The sequence below is a fragment of the Eretmochelys imbricata genome, chromosome 4 (assembly GCF_965152235.1).
Source record: "Eretmochelys imbricata isolate rEreImb1 chromosome 4, rEreImb1.hap1, whole genome shotgun sequence".
Taxonomy (NCBI): Eukaryota; Metazoa; Chordata; order Testudines; family Cheloniidae; genus Eretmochelys; species Eretmochelys imbricata.
In genome coordinates, this window is record NC_135575.1 from 63,676,589 (window position 1) to 63,700,081 (window position 23,493).

The 23,493-nt window shown below is 37.8% G+C and overlaps 1 protein-coding gene across 2 annotated transcripts in view; it reads left to right on the top strand.

The window, feature by feature from the left end:
- The window catches only part of LOC144264082 (uncharacterized), a 105,981-nt gene that overhangs the window by 48,113 nt on the left and 34,375 nt on the right, over positions 1-23,493 (top strand). For both annotated transcript variants that reach the window (XR_013345942.1, XM_077815408.1), the window contains exon 13: positions 8,257-8,356. Coding sequence is in view for 1 of the 2 variants with exons in the window: in XM_077815408.1 (XP_077671534.1) it covers positions 8,257-8,356 (100 nt within the window). In the remaining variant the exon portion in view is untranslated. The remainder of the gene's footprint in view (positions 1-8,256; positions 8,357-23,493) is intronic.

Genomic DNA, 23,493 nt, shown 5'->3' on the forward strand with positions numbered 1-23,493 from the left:
CTTTTTAAAGAGATTACTTTCTGGGGGGAAATTCCTGAGCTGACAACATCTTGCAAAGACTTTTGCATGTGCCTAACTTTAGGTTCAAGTGTAGCCCCGTGAACATCAATGTGAGTACTCAAAAGTTAAGTAATGAGTAAATCTGCGTAGGATTGAGACCTTGCTGTGCAACAAATGCATTGTTATGAAATCTAAAGAAACACTTTTTAACTTGTGTGTTGTGTAAATAAATATCTGCCCAAGAGCAAACCTCATAATAGTAGGAGTTCTTTTGGTGTGATCACATATTACACATATTTAAATTATATTAAAATACTTTAAAAGAATGTTAAGGTTGCACAGTTAAGCATTCAGAAGTTAGGAAATTCCAGAATTAAGGTTGCCTTAATTAGGCCCCCTTGTGTATATGCATTATGATAGTCTTTAATTACATGATGTGCTGTGTTTTGTGACTTATTAAATTCATACGTACAGATTTGAATGATAGCCATAGTGGGTGCAACTACCATGCATCTGCTGCAACTAAATCCACACATATGAAGATCTGTAAAAGACAGCAAATAAATCTTGAGTTGAGTCATACACTTAAATATTTAGGTTGTGTGTCTTGTTCCAAAACAGTAGCATCTAATTCTTCTTTGTCAGTTGCAAAGTCTTGCAAAATTCCAAGATACATGTTTGGCAAAGCTCAGTCTGTGAATCTGATGTGAAGAATGTGTCAGTATTTTAAAATTGCTGAATATATATGTTTATAGGAGACAAGAACATGTGTTATGTAGAAAGTTAACAAACTGTTTATGAACAGTCAATTTCTACAATAGAGCTAGGTAACTTATCAGTGTAATTGTTTATTTTAATGTTTATACTTAACTTCATTCTGCAGTGCAGCAAAACTCACTCTCTGCTAAATCAGAATGTAATGCTTATGTGGCAGACCTATGCCTTCCCTTTCCAGGACCCTATACTCTGATTCTCTATTTTAAACACACACAAACTGTATTAAATAATATTACTAAGGTCAACCTCTCAGAACTTAGGAATTGTCAGAGTTAAAGTTGCCTGTGCATTATGGTACTGTCTTTAATTACATGATATAATACTCCCCCCCCCCCCCCCATCAGGACCCATGTTCTCATTTAGTACACAGAATGGACAGTAGTTTTGTTTTTCTCCTCCACATTCCATCTGTAGCCCCCACTTCTTATTTACTGCACAATATTCAAACCCTGCTCTAAAGACAGTATTAATTTCTTCATGAGCTTTTCTATGGCACTCATTATAATATCTGAGTGCTTCATAAACATTAATTTATTTTTGCACCACCCCTATGAGATGAGTGGCTATTATAATCCCTGATTTACAGATAGGGAACTGACACACAGAGAATATAAGATCATCAAACCCCATGGTCTCAAGTCAAGCAGCCAAAAAAATGAGGAACACATGATTAGTTACTATCTGTGAAAAGGTTAGCTTAAGTGACTTGCTTAGCATCACATAGAAAGTAGAGACCAGGATTGCTTAACAATTAAAGATAATTTTTACAAATGAATTCATACCATCTCCTCTTCTTCATTAAGAACCTGATGCATAGTCCACTGAATTCATAGGAGTATTTCCATATAATTTAGTGGGGATTGGATTGAGCATTACAAGAAGGTTCCAGAGAGGACAGCACTGCTAGGACATTGGGTAGTTTCTAGTGTGTTTGTCCTTTGAATGAAGAGCGCATTTGGGTGCTTTTGTAGCTTTTTTTTCTCACAGCATTTTTCTCACAGCATATGCTCCATGTGCCCTCCATTCATCCTAAGGGAATGGGCAACAAATATGATCTGGGACATTGTAGGTTTTGATGTGAGAAGACATTAAAAGTGTTGGGAAAGAAGAAGATTAAGAAAAGTTGAGATTATTTAATAATGGGTAGCATAAAGAAAACTAGTAAAACTTTGCTATTTACTTTGCCCATTGATGATATGAACAAGTGTGGACTCTCTGAGATTATAAGGCAACAAATTTTAAAATTATATTGGAAATGCTTTTTAAATCAAATCACAGTCCAGTTGTAAAACTCATTGCCACATAATATGATTGAGGTAGATGCTGCATCTTCAAAAAATGTAAACACTAGCTTGGATATAAAAAAAGCTAAACAAAAAAAAAGATACTGGTCAATCTTCCAGCATCAGTCATAAACTGTGTCATGCTGTCTGGAGTGCCTCACAACTGAGAATGCCTACCTCAGGGCAGACTCTCAGAAACCAGAGCAGACACCCCAAGCTGATGTTGCTGGCTTGGTGAAAACTAATTACAGAATACACCAAGTGTAACCTCCTGGATCATTATACCAGTCTTACCAGAATCCTGGCAATAGCACCAAGCAAATGCTTTCTCTGGGGAAAGTGCCGGTAAACTGTTTCTGTTAGTTCTGAAAATATTATCAGTGTGTGTAAACCGTGCAGTGGGCATCTAGCCATAGGGAAAACTAACATACTTTAGCAATCACGTCACCTGAAATGAGCCACAGTGGTGCATATTTCAAGTACTGTATCTTGAGAGGTATTGGGCTACGTATCAGCTACATGATTTTAGGCACTTGGGAAGTTCCCTAGTGGTATATTAATACAAACCCAAGAGTATCTTATTTGTTAGCGAGCACCAGCTACCTGTGATGTGGATCTGTGTCCTCCTTGGCTGGTTAGAGCTGACCGTTTTGTGGCTGTGAAGGAGCCATCTGGGTATCCACCAACAGCATTAGGACCATTGCAACCTTCCTCCCAGCCACTGGCTTGCTACCTGCCACTGGCTTGCAACCTGCAACTGAGCCAACTCCCCCTGTGAGTTACTAGTGCAGCCTCTAGCTGTAAGGGGGGAAAAGCTCACTGAGTGGTAGGCTGTTGGACTATGAGTGGGCAGAGGAAGCAGGAACATGGTCTCCCCACTTACCACAGCAGTTTTCTGTGAGGGGGAGAGAAGGTAATAGTAAATGAGCAGAAGAGTATGACCCAGTACCTGCTGGGAGGAGGAAGTTAAAGGAAGGGTAGACCCCAGTGAGCAGAGATGGTGCTTTGTTCTCTCTAGGGTCCTGCAGGGATGATTCTAATGGGAAACTGAAATAAAATGTGGCAGACACAACATAATGAAGTAGAAAGAATAAAGGGCATTGAACAAACAGAGAATGAGGATAATCTCTGACTGGTTTGGCTCCACTTTGTTGGATTCTCCCTTTTTGGTTGCTTTACTTCTTTTCTCTGCCCATTTTTTGCTAGAATATATCATGAGTCTAATATTCTTTATGCACAACATTCCAGAAGCAGAGTCTAAAGCAGGACTGGTTTGTAGGAACTAATAATATGTTTGATATTTAATGTTGATGTGTTTTCATAGAATGTCTCCTTTCCCTGTGAACATTTCTTTATAGCAAAAGGACAGAAGAAAATGGAAATGAGAAAAAAGCCTCCTCATCTTGAGAGGCCAAATCCTGCTCCTGTTTGAATCAATGAGAGTTTTGCCATTGTGTTAAATGGGACCAGGATTTCATGTGAACTTACCAAAGAAACTTTTAGAATTTTTCTCCATGTTCACTAAGGAGAGTAAATCTCTTAGCAAAACTAGGTTTGAGACACACAGTCTGCAGTGAAGAAATTAAAGTTTATATAAGTCTAACATGACCTTGGATAGACCTAGAGGGGCTGCAAGAAGAACTTAGCATGAACTGTAAATTGTATAGTATAGCTGACTTTCAGGAAGAGGAAATATTTCACAACACTTTATAGTTCCATGTGAGAAAAATCTGAGTTTTAGGGTTATAACTTTGTGCAATCCCATTTCATATAAAAAGTAGAAACATTTATTATTGTTCCTAGGGAACTGAGGATGGTATATTAGATTTGTATTCCAAATAACTGATATAGGACAGACTTAGTATTGGAAATTTGATCAAAAGGGTAGAATCAAAGCTGACCCAAGCATTTACCTTACTGAAGAATGTAAATTCCCACTTGAAAAAACAGAGGTATGGTTGGTTGCTTGTTGTAAAAAAAGAAACCTAAAGCTGACAGAGGCTGTCATTGAAATGAGAGTAAAAGCAGAAAACGATCAGAGGAGACTGGAGAAGGAATCTTACCCCAGCTGCAAAAAAAGGAGAATATTTAGAAATGCTGTGTTTAGGCAGATACATTTAGGGATTACATCTGCACAAGACAACAATTTTTGCTTAAATATAAAGAGAAAAACATACAATAGAGAAGGTTTTTTTAATAAAAAATGTGAAATCCTGGCTCCATTGAAGTCAATGGGAGTTTTGCCATTGACTTCATGGGAGCCAAGGTTTCATCCTAAAGCTTTTGCCAAAATGTAGATCCCAATAGAGGATCCTCCAGTGGCAGAAAAACCATTCCAGGGCAGACTTTGCAGAATGAAAATTGAAGTGAGAAGTGGGCAGTATTGGCCTGGAAAGTGAAGTATGGCTAAGGAGCTAGAAGAAGGTATGGGAGGGTGGAGGCAGTGCATTGACTTAATGCGTCCTCACAGCAGTCTCTGCTAGCAACATAAGAACGACCATAGTGGGTCAGACCAAAGGTCCATCTAGCCCAGTATCCTGTCTTCCAACAGTGGCTAATACCAGGTGCCCCAGAGGAAATGGCAGAGCAGCTAATCATCAAGCGATCCATCGCCTGTCGCCCATTCCCAGCTTCTGGCAAACAGAGGCTAGGGACACCATCCCTGCCCATCCTGGCTAATAGCCATTGATGGGCCTATCCTCCATGAATTTATCTAGTTCTTTTTTTGAGTGCTGTTATAGTCTTGGCCTTCGCAACATCCTTTGGCAAGGAGTTCCACAGGTTGACTCTGCGTTATGTGAAAAAATACTTCCTTTTGTTTGTTTTAAAACAGCTGCCTATTAATTTCGTTTGGTGGCCCCTAGTTCTTGTGTTATGAGAAGGAGTGAATAAGGAAGTGTTATTTACTCCACTTTCTCCACATCAGTCATGATTTTATAGATCTCAATCATATCCCCCCTTAGTTGTCTCTTTTCCAAGATGCAAAGTCCCAGTCTCAATAATCTCTCATCATATGGCAGCTGTTCCTTACCCCTAATCATTTTTGTTGCCCTTTTCTGAATCTTTTCCAGTTCAATATATCTTTTTTTGAGATGGAGTGACCACGTCTGCACTCAGTATTCAAGATATGGGCATACCATGGATTTATATAGAAGCAATATGATATTTTCTGTCTTATTATCTATCCTTTTCTTAATGATTCCCAACATTCTGTTCGCTTTTTTGACTGCCGCTACACATTGAGTGGATGTTTTCAGAGAACTATCCACAGTGACTCCAAGATCTCTTTCTTGGGTGGTAACAACTAATTTAGATCCCATCATTTTATATGTATAGTTGGGATTATGTTTTCCAATGTGCAGTACTTTGAATTTATCAACATTAAATTTCATCTGCCATTTTATTGCCCAGTCACCCAGTTTTGAGAGATCCTTTTGTTGCTCGTGGCAGTCTGCCTGGGACTTAACCATCTTTAGTAATTTTGTATCATCTGCAAATTTTGCTACCTCACCATTTACCCCTTTTTCCAGATTGTTGATTTATGAATATGTTAAATAGGACTGGTCCCAGTACAGACCTGTGGGGGACACCACAATTTACCTCTCTCCATTCTGAAAACTGACTATTTATTCCTATCCTTTGTTTCCTATCTTTTAACCAATCCATGAGACAACCTTCCCTCTTATCCCATGATTGATTACTTTTCTTAAGAGCCTTTGGTGAGGAACCTTGCCAAAGGCATTCTGAACATCTAAATACACTATAACCATTGGATCCCCCTTGTCCACATTCTTGTTGACACCCCCGCCACCCAAGAATTCTAGTAGATTGGTGAGGCATGATTTCCCTTTACAAAAACCATGTTGATTAGTCCCCAATAAATTATGTTAATCTATGAGTCTGACAGTTTTTTGTTCTTTACTATAGTTTCAACCAGTTTGCCCAGTACTGAAGTCAGCTTACAGGCCTGTAATTGCCAGGATCACCTCTGGAGCCCTTTTTAAAAATTGGCGTCACATTAGCTGTCCTCCAGTCAGTACAGAAGCTGATTTAAGTGCTGTTTACAGGCTATGGTTAGTAGTCCTGCAATTTCATATTTGAGTTCCTTCAGAACTCTTGGGTAAATATCATCTGGTCCTGCTGACTTATTACTGTTTAGTTTATCAATTTGTTCCAAAACCTCCTCTCATGACACCTTAGTCTGGGACAGTTCCTCATATTCGCCACCTAAAAAGAATGGCTCAGGTCTGGGAATCTCCCTCACATCCTCAAACGTGAAGACCAATGCAAAGAATTAATTTAGTTTCTCTGCAATGGCCTTATCATCCTTGAGCGCTCTTTTAGCATCTTGATTGTCCAGTGGCCCCACTGGTTGTTTAGCAGGCTTCCAGCTTCTGATGTAATTAGCAAAAAAAATTTTATTAGATTTTGAGTCTTTGGCTAGCTGTTCTTCAAATTCTTTTCGCGCCGCCTTAATTGTATTTTTACACTTCATTTGCCAGAGTTTATGTTCCTTTCTATTTTCCTCACTCAGATTTAACTTCCACTTTTTAAAGGATGCCTTTTTGCCTCTCACTGCTTGTTTTACTTTGTTGTTTAGCCATGGTTGCTCTTTTTTGGGTCTCTTACTATGTTTTTTAAATTTGGGATATACATTTAAGTTAAGCCTCTATTATGGTGTATTTAAAAAATTTCCATGCAGCTTGCGGGGACTTTACTTTTGGTGCTGTACCTTTTAATTTCTGCTTAACTAACCTCCTCATTTTTGAGTAGTTCCCCTTTCTAAAATTAAATGCTCCAGCGTTGGGCCATTGTGGTGTTTTCCCCACTACAAGGATGTTAAATTTAATTATATTATGGTCACTATTACCAAGTAGTCCAGCTATATTCACCTCTGAGACCTGATCCTGTGCTCCACTTAGGACTAAATCAAGAATTGCTTCTCCTCTGGTGGGTTCCAGGACTAGCTGCCTCAAGAAGCAGTCATTTAAGGTGTCAAGAAACTTTATCTCTGCATCCCGTCCTGAGGTGATATGTACCCAGTCAATGGGGGATAGTTGAAATCCCCCATTATTATTGAGTTTTGTATTTTGATAGCCTCTCTCATCTCCCTGAGCATTTCACAGTCACTACCACCATCCTGGTCAGGTGGTCGGTAATATATGCCTGTTGCTATATTCTTATTATCCGAGCGTGGAATTACTATCCATAGAGATTCTGTGGTACAATTTGGTTCATTTAAGGTTTTTACTTCATTTGATTCTATGCTTTCTTTCACATATAGTTCCACTCCCCCACCAGCACGACCTGTTCTGCCCTTCCGATGTATTTTGTACCCTGGTATTACTGTGTCCCATTGATTATCCTCATTCCACCAAGTTTCTGTGATGCCTATTATATTAATATTCTCATTTAATACGAGGCACTCTAGTTCACCCATCCTATTTAGACTTCTAGCATTGGTATATATGCACTTTAAAAACTTGTCCCTTTTTAGCTGTAATTTAATGAGACTTTTTTCATTTGACTGTTTCTCATCGGATCCTAACTGTATTTTATCTTCCATACTATCCTCCTTACCAGGACATAGAGAATCTCCATTAGTAGATCTTCCCCTAAAGGATGTCTCTGTCCGAACCACGTGCTCCTCCGCACCTGTTGGCTTTTCCCCAGCCTGATGGATTTTTAAAAGTGCCTTCCTCTTATGAAACCACTGAGGAAAGGGGGCACAGTGTTTTCATTGCCCTCTCCTCCATGAGTGAATCCCTCCAGGCACAGCAAGCTCTCCTCATGTAGGGTTTGAGCCTGGCCCATTAGCTTTGACCCCACAATGTTTTCAGTAGGTTCAAAATGAGACAAAAATGAGTGTGTGTGTGTGTGTGTGTGTGTGTGTATATATAAAATTCAAAAGTTCTGTAAGAGAAGGATATCAGTTGATTTTTATATAGATATTAGATCGATATCGATCCTTAGATAGATTTATTAGAATGCAAGCCCAGGCTTGAATGTCATTGAATGCAAATGGTTATAGTGCTTAGTAATACTGTATAGTGATTGGCTTTCTGCAGTGTCTCAACTGCAGTAGTGGTAGTTCAGTTTTATGTGATTCTACATGTTTAAATTTACTAGTACTCTGCATGTAAGTTAACCTTTGCTTATCATTCTTGAACCCGTTACTTCTAATATTTGGAAATAGGGTCCACGGGAAGCTGTTATCTGGCTTGCTGTACACCATAAGCAGAAAAAGGCTGTGGAAATCTTCTCCAGAGAGATTGCACCAGCTGGAACTGGAATGGGTAAATATTCACTCCTTTCTCTTCATATCTACCACTTATTTTGTTGTTGTTGTTTATTAATATTGTGATAGAATACACAGACCCAGTTACATGTCCCATGGTGCTATGTGCTGTATGAACACAAACTTGAACATATGCTTTGTTGAAATGGGGCCTAAGACATTAACAAACTTTTTTAAATTGTTGATTTTGTTTGGAGACTCACCTTTTATTCCTCTCATGTTTCTCAGCATTTCTGCTGCTGCTTCTTTTAAAAAAAAAATGTATTAAGCAAAATTGCAATAAAATGTTAACCTAATACTTCGCACATTACTTATTCAGGATCAGGTTAATATCCAAAGAATCTGGCTAAAGATTCTAGGTTGCTGGCTGGGGAGCCCTCCTCATCTGGGTATTCATGCTTTTTCCTTTCTTATCCTTCCCTCCACTTTTTATTGCCTTTCCACATACCTATATGGCTAAATGCCATATCTTTATTCTGTTACATCACATCCTTAGAAAACTCGCGTGTCACTTTCACTAGAGGAATGCTATTTTTCTAGCAGAACTGGATTACATACTGCCATTTTGCTAGTGAAATAACATTCATATCTGGAGATGAGTAACTTATAGAGTGTGGAAGGCTACCTACTAAGCACTTAATACCAACTTAGCGCACAGACTCTTGTGAATGGCTAATTACTTGTAAATTTGTTTAATTTGATTCACCATCAGTTAGAATGATAAGGAATTTTTTGTAATTCAGTATTTATATTTGTTATGACAATATGCTACAGTGATGATGATGTGAATAATTCTTTACTTCATACTACAGGAAGGTTCAAACTTAGGCCCTGATACTGCAATATTATATGCATGGGCAGACTTTTGTACCCTTGCAGACTCCCAATGACTTTCAGATTGTGTCTACTGTAGTAAACTAGCATAAAACTAATCTGCTATTAACACTTGAATGTAATGAGTTTGCAGTACATTTTATCCAGAACCTGATTCTTTACATTGGCTTCTAAGGTAATGGCAAAACGCAAGGATTTCATTACACATCAGCATTGTTAGTGTATGCTGGATATATTGGAAATAGTTTCTTAAAGATGAATTTTTATAGTAGTCATGTGAAACTTTCTTTACATACTTATAACCACAGTCAGTTGTGTGTTTAATTTCTTATGACTGGGAGTTCCAGGATGTTTGTAATAGGAACAATCTTTTCTGTCCATCTGCAATTTTATTTACTGACTTGTTATTTAATGTATTCCTACATATTAAGCGTGAGCACTGAGTTTCAAGAAATCCTGGCAGCAAGACACTGATCTATAACATTTTAGATTATATTTTTAGCATATTTTGTAACTGGTATGCAGCAGCCACCTGAACCTTTTTTGAAACTATGCAAATTTCCACTCCTAGTTATCCTCTTGTCTTAGAAAATTCTTGGTATTAATTTATAATTTTTATTGGATTCCCTTTTGACTTTAGTATACAGATCTGTGATTAATTTTTCTTATCATATGTGCTAATATTAACAAAAAGGGCCAGGCACGTCCTATCCTGTGGACTCTTTGTACCATCTGAGTGGTGCATAGTGGTTGTAAAGCTGCTCTAAAAAGGGTAGCTGAGGATTTCTCTGTGTGGGAGAATCCATGGTTGGTATAGAGCCAGAGTAGCCAGCTCTGCAGTAACTTCTTCTTGTTCCCCAGCGTTTAGGGCATGCCAGGGCATATCTGGAATGAACTATGGTTGGCATAATAGCCCCTGGCCTATGGGATTGTTACAAGTAGCTCTTCTCCTTCTCTTTCTTTTTACTTCCCCAGGGCCTCCAGCTTCTTCTCCTCCACAGACTGTGCAGTCCAGGTCTGATAGGAGGCAAGCTGCAGGGATTCTGAGTGGAGTTTGAGGCCCTGGATTCACCACCCAGGATTCACTGCCCAAGCCACAGTTTGGGTCTACATGGGGAAGTTAGACAGTAACACTTCTGAGCACTTCTACTGTCACCATAGCCTGTGATTTGGGCAGTGACTCCAACACCCCAAACCCCACTCACTCCCTGTAGCTTGCCTTCTATCAGATCTTGACTGTGCAGTCTGCATATGGGCCACAGGGGTGGTACAGAACTCCTTGAAGCTGCTACTGAATAAGAATTGTGAATACAGAAGACCTATGCTGTGTTCGCAATTCGTATTTAGTCAATCTCTCTCTCTCTCTCGTGTGTGTGTGTGTATAATATACATGCACCCATAGCTGTGTGCTTTGCAAACTAACACTCTGTATACATGAATTGCCACTGACGCCAGCCAACCCCGAAGTGCTGCTTTTCAAAAGCAGCTCAAGTGAACCCTATAAATGTTACTATTTTTGTAAATGCTGGAGAGACTCCTAGCTTTAAAGTGATGCACTCTTTTTTACATAGGGCTTTATTTACTGAAAATCTACCCTCCCTTTCCCACCTGAATTTAAAAGTCAGGTAGTTCAGATTCCATTATGTAGTAACAGTGGGTGTATGTGGATTTTTTCTTTAGTATTGATACTGTTCTAGTTAGGCTGCTAATTAAAACAGAAATAAGACTAATCAGGCAGCTCATGTTAGTTAAAGAATGCAGAAACTTTTTTACTAATTAATTTAGGATTTTGCTGTTATGCTGATTTACCTGTGAGAAATAGAGCTTATCCAAAACATCTGTTGAATTTTGCAGTTACTTCCAGGTAACTTGCAATAAATCAAATTTACAGAATACATGGATCTTTAAACTTTAATTACATGAGCTGAACCCAGAACATTTCTATTTTCATGACAACTCTGGAATATTGATCCAGGTTTGTTTTTTTACTTTGCAACTGAAGAATTTAATACAATCTCAGTTTTTAGTACACTCAAAATTAGATATTTGTGCATGTGAATATACTGTACAATTTCTTGTTGCCTTTACAGTGGTGTGGAGATATGGGTAATGCAGTGTTTGTTGATATTAAAGTTGTGTTTACAGAGGCAGGGTCAGTGTGTGGTCACAGTCTGCAAATAATATATTTTTCTGCCAGTTGGAACACAGTGCAGGACTTGTAAGGAAATATTCGTATATATGATATAAAAGGTTTTACAAGTATTGGATAATTAATAGTTTGCAGATGTAGTTTGCTTCCAAAAAAAAAAAAGAGAAATAAGGTAACTTTTTATTTTGGGGGGAAAATATTGTATTTACTTTATTATTAAAGTCTTCAAACAAACAAATTTTGTAAATAAGGAATTCAGACTTGACAACTGACACAAACTCACCCTTTAGTTCCATTATTTCAAATGTTTAAATGTTTCCATTGTTTAATGGAATGAAAAGCTAAGAAATATCACTTCCAGCAGTGTAACATAGCTAATAGACTATATACATTGTCTCAATACCTTTCTGTCTTTTATTCATTGAATGAAGAAAGGCTGATTGGATTTTAAAATAATTTAATGTTTATAAAACCAAGTTCATGCACTTGTACTTGTCTTTCCAAATTCTTAATCCGAGTCTCATCGTCTAAAGAAGCTATTGTCTAAGAAAACCCTGTTTGCAGGTTGCAGTCTTGGAGTTTTATAATGTTGCAGTTTCTTCTTTCAGATAATTCTCCAAAGAATAAAGAAGGCCAGAATGCTGAGTTACCCAGGATAGTGAAGGGAGGGTAGACTGTGTATATTATCAAAATCCTTGAGATTAACAGTGAGCTGTGATTGTCAGGGTGATTGGCGGGCCTCCTAACAGCTTTCATTACCAGAGCTACTGGAAAAGAAACAGGCAAAGAAATCGGATGGAAGCTTAAGCAATGTGAGTGGACCATCACTTTGTTGTTTTTTGATTTATAAAAGAAACATTTGACCCTTTACAACGTCCTGGAGAATGTATGTGTGCAGGAAATACGTTGTATTACCTGCAGAACAGCTGCTAAACCATATTTGAGAACAATGCAAATTCAGAATTTTCTTTTTTCCTCTTGCCAGGCAGAATGTGTTTTAATTACGATTAAAAAGTGTGTAAAAATGGTGAATTTTCAAGTTATTGCGTTCTGCTTATGTATGTAAAATAAAATTTTAATATAAATGTTTAGTAAAATGACCCACTCAGTCCAGTGTATGCAGAGAATGGGTTAGAATTAGTTGCTTGGTTGATCTTGAGTGCTTTATGGTACCTACAGGACTAAGGGTATCCACCGCTAAACTGTCTTAAAGCAGCAGAAACTGCTTTAGAGACTATTTAAGGCTCTATCTCTAACAAGATTACACAAGTGTCCTCTTTCCACCCCACAGCATGTTCCTCTTTCCATCCCACAGACCACAAACGAGGTTCTCTCTACTGCTCTGAGGAGCAAAGTAAATCCTTGCTAGCACCCTGTGCAGTTAAAAAAGGTAGAGAAGTCAGCTCTGGTGACCAGTTGATCCTCTTTCTCTTCCCTCCCCCCCACCCCCTCCACCTCCACCCACTCCAAAAAAAGGGAAGGGAAAATGTAGGTTTTTGTCCTACGCAGTGGCAATTGAACCAGGGACCTTCAGAGCTAAAATTATGACCTGCTACAGCTTTAGCTAGAATGCCAACACTTTGGGGGTGGGATAGCTCAGTGGTTTGAGCATTGGCCTGCTAAACCCAGGGTTGTGAGTTCAATCCTTGAGGGGGCCATTTAGGGATCTGGGGCAAAAATTGGGGATTGGTCCTGCTTTGCGCAGGGGGTTGGACTAGATGACTTCCTGAGGTCCCTTCCAACCCTGATATTATTCTATGATTCTAGTTGGGGGTTATAGCAACTCAGAGCCTTTGGCACAGAGGAAGACCTGTAGCACGTTCACCAGTGGATCACATACTTCCTAACATTTACGGAACCAGGAAGGAGAGGTTGAATTGCAATAATCTGACCTCACCAAGATATGAACCTGCCTAGAAGCTGCTGTAGACTCTTCTGGGAACAGGTGGATGATCAGGGATTGTCTGTGATGCTGGAGTTTAAAAAAATCAAATTTTAGTCCTCGGTTCTATAGAAAAAGAGAAGCAAACTGACACAATTAAAATAGGGACAATTCAGAAACAGTATGCTGAAAAATTAAAATGGCTTGATGCAGTTTCAGGAAAGCATGGAGGAAATTAAAAACCAACCCCCCCCCATGAAAAATCTGTCACCCACACCCCAGAAAACAGAACCAGGTTTTGAAAAAGACTTTGACAGCTCCCTGCAAAAGGAATAAATTAAGCCTGAGTTTCGTCTGAGCTGTCATATTGAAAGTGGGATTCAAAAGAGGTACCCTGAAGCAGAGATAATGGAAGCTGTAATCAGGCCAGTTTGCCCAGGTTTCAGCCTCAGAAACTCTTTAGAGGGAAAACTGATCTGAGCCTATCAAAACTGAGTTGGATCTTAAGGTTGTATTAAGACTAATTTACTAGGAGTAGCCTGCATTTGGCATCTAACACCCAGGCAGCAAAAGAGAGTAGGTAATTTATTTGGAAAGAGATCTCAGGTGTGGCAACATTTCCTCAATAAAGTAAAACTGAAGCCTTATGGGATACTGGGGCACAGGCATGCTTGGTCTCGAGTAAATGGGTAAGATGGTAATCTCCCATGAACACACTTTAGAAAGCTTGACGTTATTGGAAATGGAAGATGGGCGGGATTTTAAAGCAGCCAATAGAATCAAATCCCTTACAAAGAGTGGATTGAAGTCCAGTTTTAATTAAGCAAAAATTATGATATCTAGACTATTTCTGTGCTGGTCAGTCCACACAAATTAGCAAATGTAGTCATTGGCTACAGTGTTATTGAGCAGATAGTCAAACATGATTGCTGCAATTCACCTTATGAGGCATCTAGCCTTATTAACAATGTGAAATGTGTATTTCCTCATGTTGTTCACAAGAGCTTCCACTTTTGATGTACCATCAGAAACAAGAATGCAGACAAATTGTGCATGGTTAAAATGGGGGAGAAAGGATGTCATTATCCCTGAAGGAAAAACCACTAATATAACATGCAGGCCTGGGTACTGAAAATGTAACTGAAGTGTTTGAACTAGATGCTGTTGCTCAGTGGTTTGAGGATTTGGACGTATATGAGACACTAGTCAAAATACCTTAAGGATCATCTTGCTGGTTAAATATCCTTGTGAATAACCACTTAAAATGTGACATTATTTTGAAGAGATGAACTGTCCTGGGAAGTTTACAGCAGATTAAATCTGAAATTCCAATGGATACTCAACAAATAAAACTCTTATAGGTGGCATTAGTGCCAAAAGAGAGAAACAGAAGTACAAGGATCAAGAAAGAAGTCAACAAAGAGAAGAGCCTCTAAGCAGAGTGGAGGATCGAGATCTGTTTGAACCAGCAGTGATCCTCAGCCATTTATCAGAGATGCAAAGAGAAATGGCCCAGCAGATGCTGAAAGAGGAGTACCATGCCTTCTCTAGAGCTGTTGGAGACATGAGATGGATCCCTAGTTTGTATATGCATATCAAACTACAAGCCGTAATATATATTACATCTGTGTCTTATCTACTATATAAAGAGTTAAAGGAATATCTGCAAGATTTCCTGAACAGGGGATGGATCACCAAGTCAGAGTCATCCTATTCATCACCCGTGGCATGTGTCTGAAATAGGGATAGTAGTCTAAGATTCTGCTTCAACTCTTGGGAATTAACTAGCAAAACCATATGAGACAGACAGTTCCTCTCTCAAATCCACAATGTTCTGAATGGACTATGAGGCAAATCTTGGTTCTCTGTTCATGGCTGAACAAAACTGCCACCTCATAGCCTTCATTATACCATGAGGTTTGTATGAATGGGTTAGTATCCCATTGGTTTAACAAATGCACCTACTGCCTTTCAGTGGCAAAGGATAAGGGAAAGCATATAGCCAGATATCCTTCAAACAGCCAGTTAGTACATGGACTGAGCAACATCAAAGAGTTTTTTAAACCAGCTGACTGACTGCCTGATACAGCCACTAATAGTGTCCTATCCTAGTTTTGGCTTGCCTTTCATCCTACATATTGATGCTTCCAGTAAAGGACTAGATGTAGTCTTAGAACAATGTCAAGAAGTTAAATTAAGAATAATTTGTTATGGGTCAAGAGTACGCATCCGATGAAGTGAGCTGTAGCTCACGAAAGCTCATGCTCAAATAAATTGGTTAGTCTCTAAGGTGCCACAAGTATTCCTTTTCTTTTTGCGAATACAGACTAACACGTCTGTTACTCTGAAACCTGCAGATGAGAAGAATTTCACCTTCATTCAAAAAAGCTAGAGTTTCTATCTCTGAAATGGGCTGTAGCTGACAAATTTCGTGACTACCTCTGCTATGCACAATCCTTCAGGGTTTACAGTCATAACAACCCCTTAACATATGTTTGCATCCTGAAAGGCTGATCATGATAGCACACCACTGTGCTGCAGAACTAGCTTTAACTTCAAAGTTAAATATCATCCAAGGAAACCTAATGTGGAGGCAGATCTTTATCCAGAACATCCCTTGATATGGAAAAATGACAGAATGCACCAAAGAGACAAAGTATGGAGGTGATTGTATGGACTCAGTATATGAAGTACTAAAGATGTACCAGAAGACTTCAAATATACCACCATTGTAACTATATACAGGAGGAAAGGTAGAAAGTCAAACTGTGGCAACTACCATGGTATCTCATTACTCTGGATTGCTGGAAAGGTTCTGGCCAGAGTATTTCTTTGATTGTCTGTTATGCAACATTGCTAACCATGTGCTGTCAGAGTCACAATATAATTTGAAGCCAACAAGAGGAATGGCAGACATGATATTGGGAGGTTGTCAGATGCAGGAAAAATGCAGAGAACAGTAACAGACCTGGACTTTTCTAACTATTACACATTTTTGGTTGTCCCAAAAATTTACCAACCTTCTGATACTGTTTTATGAGAGAATGCTCGGGACGAGTTTGTGTAGATGGTTTTCTGTCTGACCCATTCCCTGTCACTAATGGTATTAAGCAGGGCTGCATAATGGTTCCAGTCATGTTCAGTCTCTTTTATGCAGCAATGCTTGATGTTTCTATAAGAGACCTGAATGCCAGTTTCAGGATACATTTCTGATCCTCTGGAAAATTAGTCAACCTGAACAGGTTGTCCTCTTTTATGAATATCTTTGAGGTCTTTAGTTCATGAGCTGCTGTGTGCCAATGACTGTGCTCTAGAGGCACATATTCAAGAAAAGATACAATTGATTACGGACAGATTCACACAGTCTAAAAAAAGGTATGGGCTGACAATCAGTCTGAGAAAGATAGAAGTCATTTATCATACTGCACTATGGAAACCCTACAGAAAACCAAATGTCACCATCAGCAACACACAGCAGAAGTCTGTAACAGTGTTGAGCTATCTTGGTAGCACATTGTCAAATGATACTACTATAGACAAGAAGTTGACAGGTTTCATCAACAAAGCCAGTTCATCATTTGGCAGACTGGCAGCAATGTGGTATTAAGCTTCAAATAAAGCTAAAAGTTTATAAAATGGTTGTATTGTCCAATCTGTTGGATGGGTGCGAGACTTGGATCTGCTCCAGGCATCACATCAAGCTTCTAGATAAGGTCAATTTCTGACATCTGCATCAAATGGTGGGATAAAGTTACTAATAATGAGTCTCTGAAACGTGGTCATTCCACAGGGATTGAAGCCATGCTGTTTGCATCACAATGACATTAAGCTGGTCATGCGTTGAGGATGGATGACACCAGAATGCCAAAGCTATTGCCATACAATAAGCTGAAAGTAGGTAACTTCATAGGAGATGGCCAGAAGAAATGCTTCAAGGACACATTGAAATGTAACTTGAAGCAGTGCTATATTGATGCCAACTGCTGGGAGTTGTTAGCAACAGATCACACTGATGAGCAGCAGTCAATGATGGGGTTACTCAGTTCAAAATTAATCACCATATGGATCTTGAGGCATTGAGGCTGAATTGTAAACAGTATTGGATTCAGCAGGCACAGATTGATCCCTTAGTTGTATCAAGCTACATACACACTCAGTGTGGGAAAGGACTGCCACTTACCCATTGGCCTTTTTAGCCACGATCGTACTCACAAGACATGATGCTTGTCATCAGCATCTTTGGTGATGGACAACAACTGCTACCGATGCTTTGGCAATGGAAGAATTCTCCGTGGGCATTTAATCCACTATAAAGCCTATTCCATGAGAAGACATTTTGGCAGCTCATAAGGAAGATTCAGATATTGCTAAATTTCTTCACGAAAAGTCCTTGGGGCACACATTTAATAACCAAAAGAACAAAGGAGAATGTGGTAAGATTTCCAGTCGATGTGTGAATGGTATTGAGTTCATTTGGATAAAGTAGGAATGTCTTTTATTTAGGGCTGTCTATTAATCACAGTTAATGCCTGCAGTTAACTGAAAACAAAATTAACAAGGTCTTACTCAGCTGAAGGGAGTTCTGTAAAAATAATAATTCTACATTTGTAAGTTGGACTTTCTTGATAGAGATTGCACTACAGTACTTGTATGAGGTGAATTGAAATACTATGTCTTTTTACAGTGCAATATTTGTAATAAAAATAATATAAAGCGAGCACTGTATACTTGGTATTCTGTGTTGTAATTGAAATCAATATATGTGAAAACATCCAAAAATATTTAAATAGTATTCTGTTATTTAACCATGAGATTTAAGACTGCGATTAATTGCAATTAATTTTTTTTAATACCTTGACAGCCCTGCTTTTATTTCTTCACCTTATCGCCTCCCTAGTGTGTTGTTCCCACTTGGCACATCTAAACTTAGTCTGTAAGCTCTCTGGGTCAGGGACCATGTCTTTATGTTTCTACTGTGAATAGCCTAAAACCTTTGGATGCTGTAAAGATAATTATTAGTTTTCTGTTAGATTTGACAGGATTGTATTATTATTTTTTTTTTAATCTAACAGAAGGTTTTACCATTTAGAGTTTCTACTGTGGTTTTGGTTTGCGTAGTGGTCACCGGTATGTGTAGAGAGATCTATTTTAAAGTATGTGAAAGCTTTTATTACACATCTGCGTAAAGACTATTGCTTCGGCAAGGCACATCTTCAGACATTATCACTTCCAGATTCGATTTATTTGAGATGTGCTCTCTATTTCTGTTTTTGTTAACAGTGCATTATGACCATCTGGTAAGACCTAAAAGCAATTAATTGTTTAACTGCAGCTAAGAACAAGACGTCAGTGTGTTAGAAAAAGACTTGCTGTAGGGCACATGTTAATATTCGTGACTAGGGCTTCTAGGAACTACAGTAATAGAAATAGTACACTCTGTACTGTGCTAGTTTAGTCTTTTTTTAAATGTTTGCAACACTGGAATAAATCTGAAAAAATCTCTTCAATGCAAAATAATTTTTTTAAGATGACACTATTAAATTTATATAGTGATGTTCTAGTTTGTAGAGGATTTTAATTTCTGTGTTTTTTTTTATTTGTAGTTGCTTACGTAATTATATATGGTGCTTTGAAAAGGCAGGTGTGCTGGGCATTGGGTAGACCCAAGCAGCAATTAGTGTAGCTGGTATTGTTTACTCGAGAGGCTCTTGATCCTAGGCATTGTAGTTCACTTACAAAGAGGCGCAGACTCTAGAATCCAAGAGTTTGGTTAACTCATTGCGAAGATAGGGCCATTTGCATCTATATCCAGATTTGAAACTTTTTCAAAATGTGAGTGTGTTTAGCTCCACAGTTTTGGCTTGATGCCACTTTCAAATGAATTATTTCCTTGACAAGAATATACATTCACATTCCACTCTCCTGTGTAGATACTATGTTCTTGAAAACACTCTGATTTTAAGTTTTCAGATACCTAACCGAGAGCTGTTACCTTAAGGCCTAGACCTCACACTTTCAATCATTCACCTGCCTAACTCCAGCTGTTTGTTGCTGATAACCATTTTAATCAAATAAAATTCTAGTAAAGAAATGTTTTATTTCTTTAATGATTTTTAAAATGTTATAATGCAAAATGACTGCACAGCTTTACAGGGAAAAATAGAGGGTGTTTCAGCCCAAGTTAGTAGATTGGGAAAATGATTAGTCTCAAAATACAAAAGTACTAAAGCATCAACCATTTTCAAGGGGCTGTTTTAAAATAGCTAGGTGGAAGAAAAGCGACTCGGGAAGAAGTCTGAGTGTCAAATCCACAGAGGTAATGTTGGAATCTTAGGAGTGCCTGAAAATAAAGCAAAGAGGTGATATTTCATCCTTCATGGGAAAAATCTCTTACCTGCGCTCTACTGAACTTTGATATCAAAAGAGAACTGGTATCTGAAGAGGGACGGGACTTAATTCCTTTAAACAGCAGAGACTAGCAATGGGTTATTGTCTGCGGAACCAGGGCAACAATTTAAATGCAGCATGTGATAAAACAAATTAAGGATTTAAAGTCCATTAGTGAAATCCTGGTCCCATTGAAGTCAATGGGAGTTTTATCATTGACTCCAATGGGGGAAAGGATTTCACTCCATATATTAAACCCAGACTAGAATCCTGTGATATAAACCAAGTGAAGGAAACTTAGTCTTATGTGACAGGAGGAGGAGCAATGGCTACAGTAATACTTGCAAATAAATGATATATTTTCTAGATGTCAGGTCTGCTGAAACATTACTGAAAAAGGTAACAAATAAGGTAACCTTTGGGTCCAAAAAGAAGAAAAAGTTACATTATTAAACTCAAAGGTGATTTTTGTGTGAATTTGAAGCTTTTCTTCCTGTTTCTTTTTTCACGTTTAGAGAATAAGCTTTGTAGGAGACACAGAGAGAGTGTACTGATTTAGTCAGTACCAGATGTTCAAAAGGAAAGGTAATTGGAAAAGTGTTCTTTTTTTCTTCTTTTTCCCACCTGCTGAGCAGGTTGACATTATGTTATAGTGTGTGTGCACACGCACACTTGTGTGTCTAACTAATACTTTTTACTTATAGCACTTTTCTTCATAAAGTGCTTTGCAAACAAGCTAAGCATTGCAACATCTGATGAGCTAGGAATGTTTTATTTCAGTTTTATAGATGGCTTTCTCTGATAATACAGAGAGTCCGTGCAAGAATGAGGAATAGAAATCAGAATTGTAGATTCCCATTCCTCTTTCCTAACACTAGACTGACTGTGCTTCTTATTTGAGATAACACAGTGATGAGAGTAGTATAAATTCTAGGCAGTGCAGCTAGTGACACCTCTAGTTAGCCCAACACTTTTAATTTAGGACTCTGTTTTCAATTTTTTTATAAATTTGTCAAATGTGTAAACTACTCAGGTCAAAATTTTTGAAGCTGGGTATTTGCCTAAAGTTGAATTTTTGGGAGACGTTTCTGAGGTCAAGATTAGGGGAAAGTTTGTTGCCTTATCTATTTTAAAAATTCTTACAACAGGTTTGTTGGGACGCTCCAAAGCCTTCATGTTCTGGAGCACGGATTTGGAATCTGGCTGTGGGACTACCTAGTGTCGGCAATGTGCTTTTTGCTCTCTGTGAAAATTTTGCTCCCTTTAGTTCTGGTGATTCCTAACTTTTGAGTGCTTGATTTTGCAACCTTAACATTCTTGTAGGTTTTTTTTTTTTTTTTTTTTGGATGTAGTATGTAGCTACACATTGATTTAGGGGGACAATAAATATGGATAATCATAACCGAGAAAATCACTGTACTTTCTGATCAGTGATTATTGAAATAAACTTTTTCTCTTCTCTGGTGGTTTACATTGTTTGTTTGTTTTGAAAATCAGTATAGAAAGACTTTTAAAATAAGACAGGTGTGCCATAAGTAGTTATGCTGATTTGGAACGGAGAGTGGAATTCCATAGCAAAAACCAGTGTCTGAGAAGAAGCTATAGGAATGTTGTCTGTGTGCTGGAATTTGCTTGTGTATGTGTTCCTATGCTTTATAATAAATAAAAGGTGTTAGATCTGTCAAAGATAATGTTGGGAGAGCAGCACCTTTTAAAAAATGTATACCTCCATAATGAAAAGTGAGTGCATTAAAATCTACAGAGCTAATTCCTAACATATTCTTCCTAATCTTTATTTTTAAAGCCTAGTGTTTCTTTAAAGAGAGTGTTTGCAGATGCAAACATACTCTCAGTAAAGCTACCTAAATACAAATTTTAATTTCACATTGTCAAAATTAAATTTTAGATTCTTTCTGAGCTCAGTGAAATGTTTGAAATTACAACCTGTGGATAGGTGATATATTGACAAGTTAGACAATGGTTTGTTGTTCCTTTTTCTCTGTTGAAAAGGAAGCTTCTTTATTGCACACTTTTGTTGAGCATTAGCTTTAGTTTGCTAGTTTATACACTGGCTCGGATTTGATTTGAATGAGGCTGATCTTATTGAGATTAAAAGGCTGCTGTCAAACAAAAAGTTGTTTATAAAGACAAAACCAATGTCCTTATCTGCATGTGACTGTTAACACCCGAGATTATTAAACCTGAAAGAACTTTTTTAAAACCCTGTCTTACTTTTTACCACGTGTTCTTTGGTTATTCCTTCTTTTTCCCTCTGCTTTTTAAATTAAGAGAGACCAGTCAGTTTCATTTTTAAAAATAATTTCTAGCAACTTCACTTACTTGTCTTCATGCATTTAAATACAGTATTGTAATATTTGGGTTACAAAAAAGGCAGGGGGATGTTAAAAAACAAAAAAATGTTTTCACAAAATATTTTACATTTCATCTAAATATTTCTAGTATTAGTTTCTTTTTACAAAACAAAATATTTTTTAATTTCAAGACTGTATAGTGTTTAGTCCCAGTAGACAGCCTCTGCTAAGACTTCAGGAGGAATTAAGCATCTGCTTAAAGTTAAGTTAAGCCTAAGCACATACTTAAGTGTTCTTCCTGAACAGGGATTCTTTTCTGAATTGAGATCTTAAGTAGCTTCTTAGTGATTCTCCCAGTGTTAGTTGAATTCCTGGGTGGCCTGGGGCATAGTGTTTTAAGATGAAACTATCAAAGCCAAAAATGTAAATATAGTCACAAATTTTTCAGTCTAAGGGATATTTAGCACATGCAAAAATGTGTAATTTGATGGCTATCCAGCAGTAGCAAAAAGATGTAGTTTGCAAGTACATATCAGAATTTTGATGTACATGGAAATTTAGTGATGACATTATTAGAGGCTATGATCATAGATTCATAAATTTTTAAGCCAGAATAGCTAATGGCCATCTGGCCTGATCTTCTGCATAACACAGGCCATAGAAATTCACCCAGTAATTATGGAATTGAGAACAATAGCTTTTATTTGAGACCTCTGAAAATATGGTTAAAAGGACAAAGACAGGTTTTTAGTATTAATTGAAAATGTCTTCATGGTGATTTTAAGTCAGACCATTAACAGTTAAATAATTGTGGTTGGTTTCTTTTTGTTTTTGTTTTTAGTCTGAATTGTTTTCTTGTTCATATACTAGCACTAACAAAATGGCACTGTAGAGCTCTTAAGAGTGTCCGTATGGCACATTATTGTATGCAATGTTGTGGTAGCCCTGTTGGTCCCAGGATATTAGCGAGATAAGGTGGCTGAGGTAATATCTTTTATTGGACCAACTTCTGTTGGTGAGAGCAACAACTTTTTGCACGTATTAGGCTCTCCTTCTAGTTTTGTGGTTTAATAAAAGTTCAGTAGCTAAGAAATATTTTACTAATAGCAAAAAATCAAGTGCTGACCCTTATTTCACATTAAAGTGACCGGAGTTTGACACCAAAATGACAGCTGGTTAATACAGCTTGAGATTTCAAAGTGCTTGAGTATATGTAAATATTATGACTGATCTCCTAAGTGTGTTGGAAGACACTTCAAGAAATGTCCTAGTTGTAAGTTTACTCCAGTCCCCACGTTGGTTAGAGGATAATATCACACAGGATGTTTTATCTGCTGAATGTAGAGGAAATGAATAGAATAATTAAGAACATATAATTGATCTCAATAAACAAAGATTATACTTATGTGCTGTACAGTATTATTATAACATAAGTGCTGTTCACTGCAGAACATAGGATTTCAGATTCCTGTAGCTTGGTAATTTAAAAAGATAATGCTTCAAAACCAGTTCGTTACAAAGGAATGTCAGTCCCCAAAATGTGCTGCAAGTTCATTGGTAACATTTGTTTC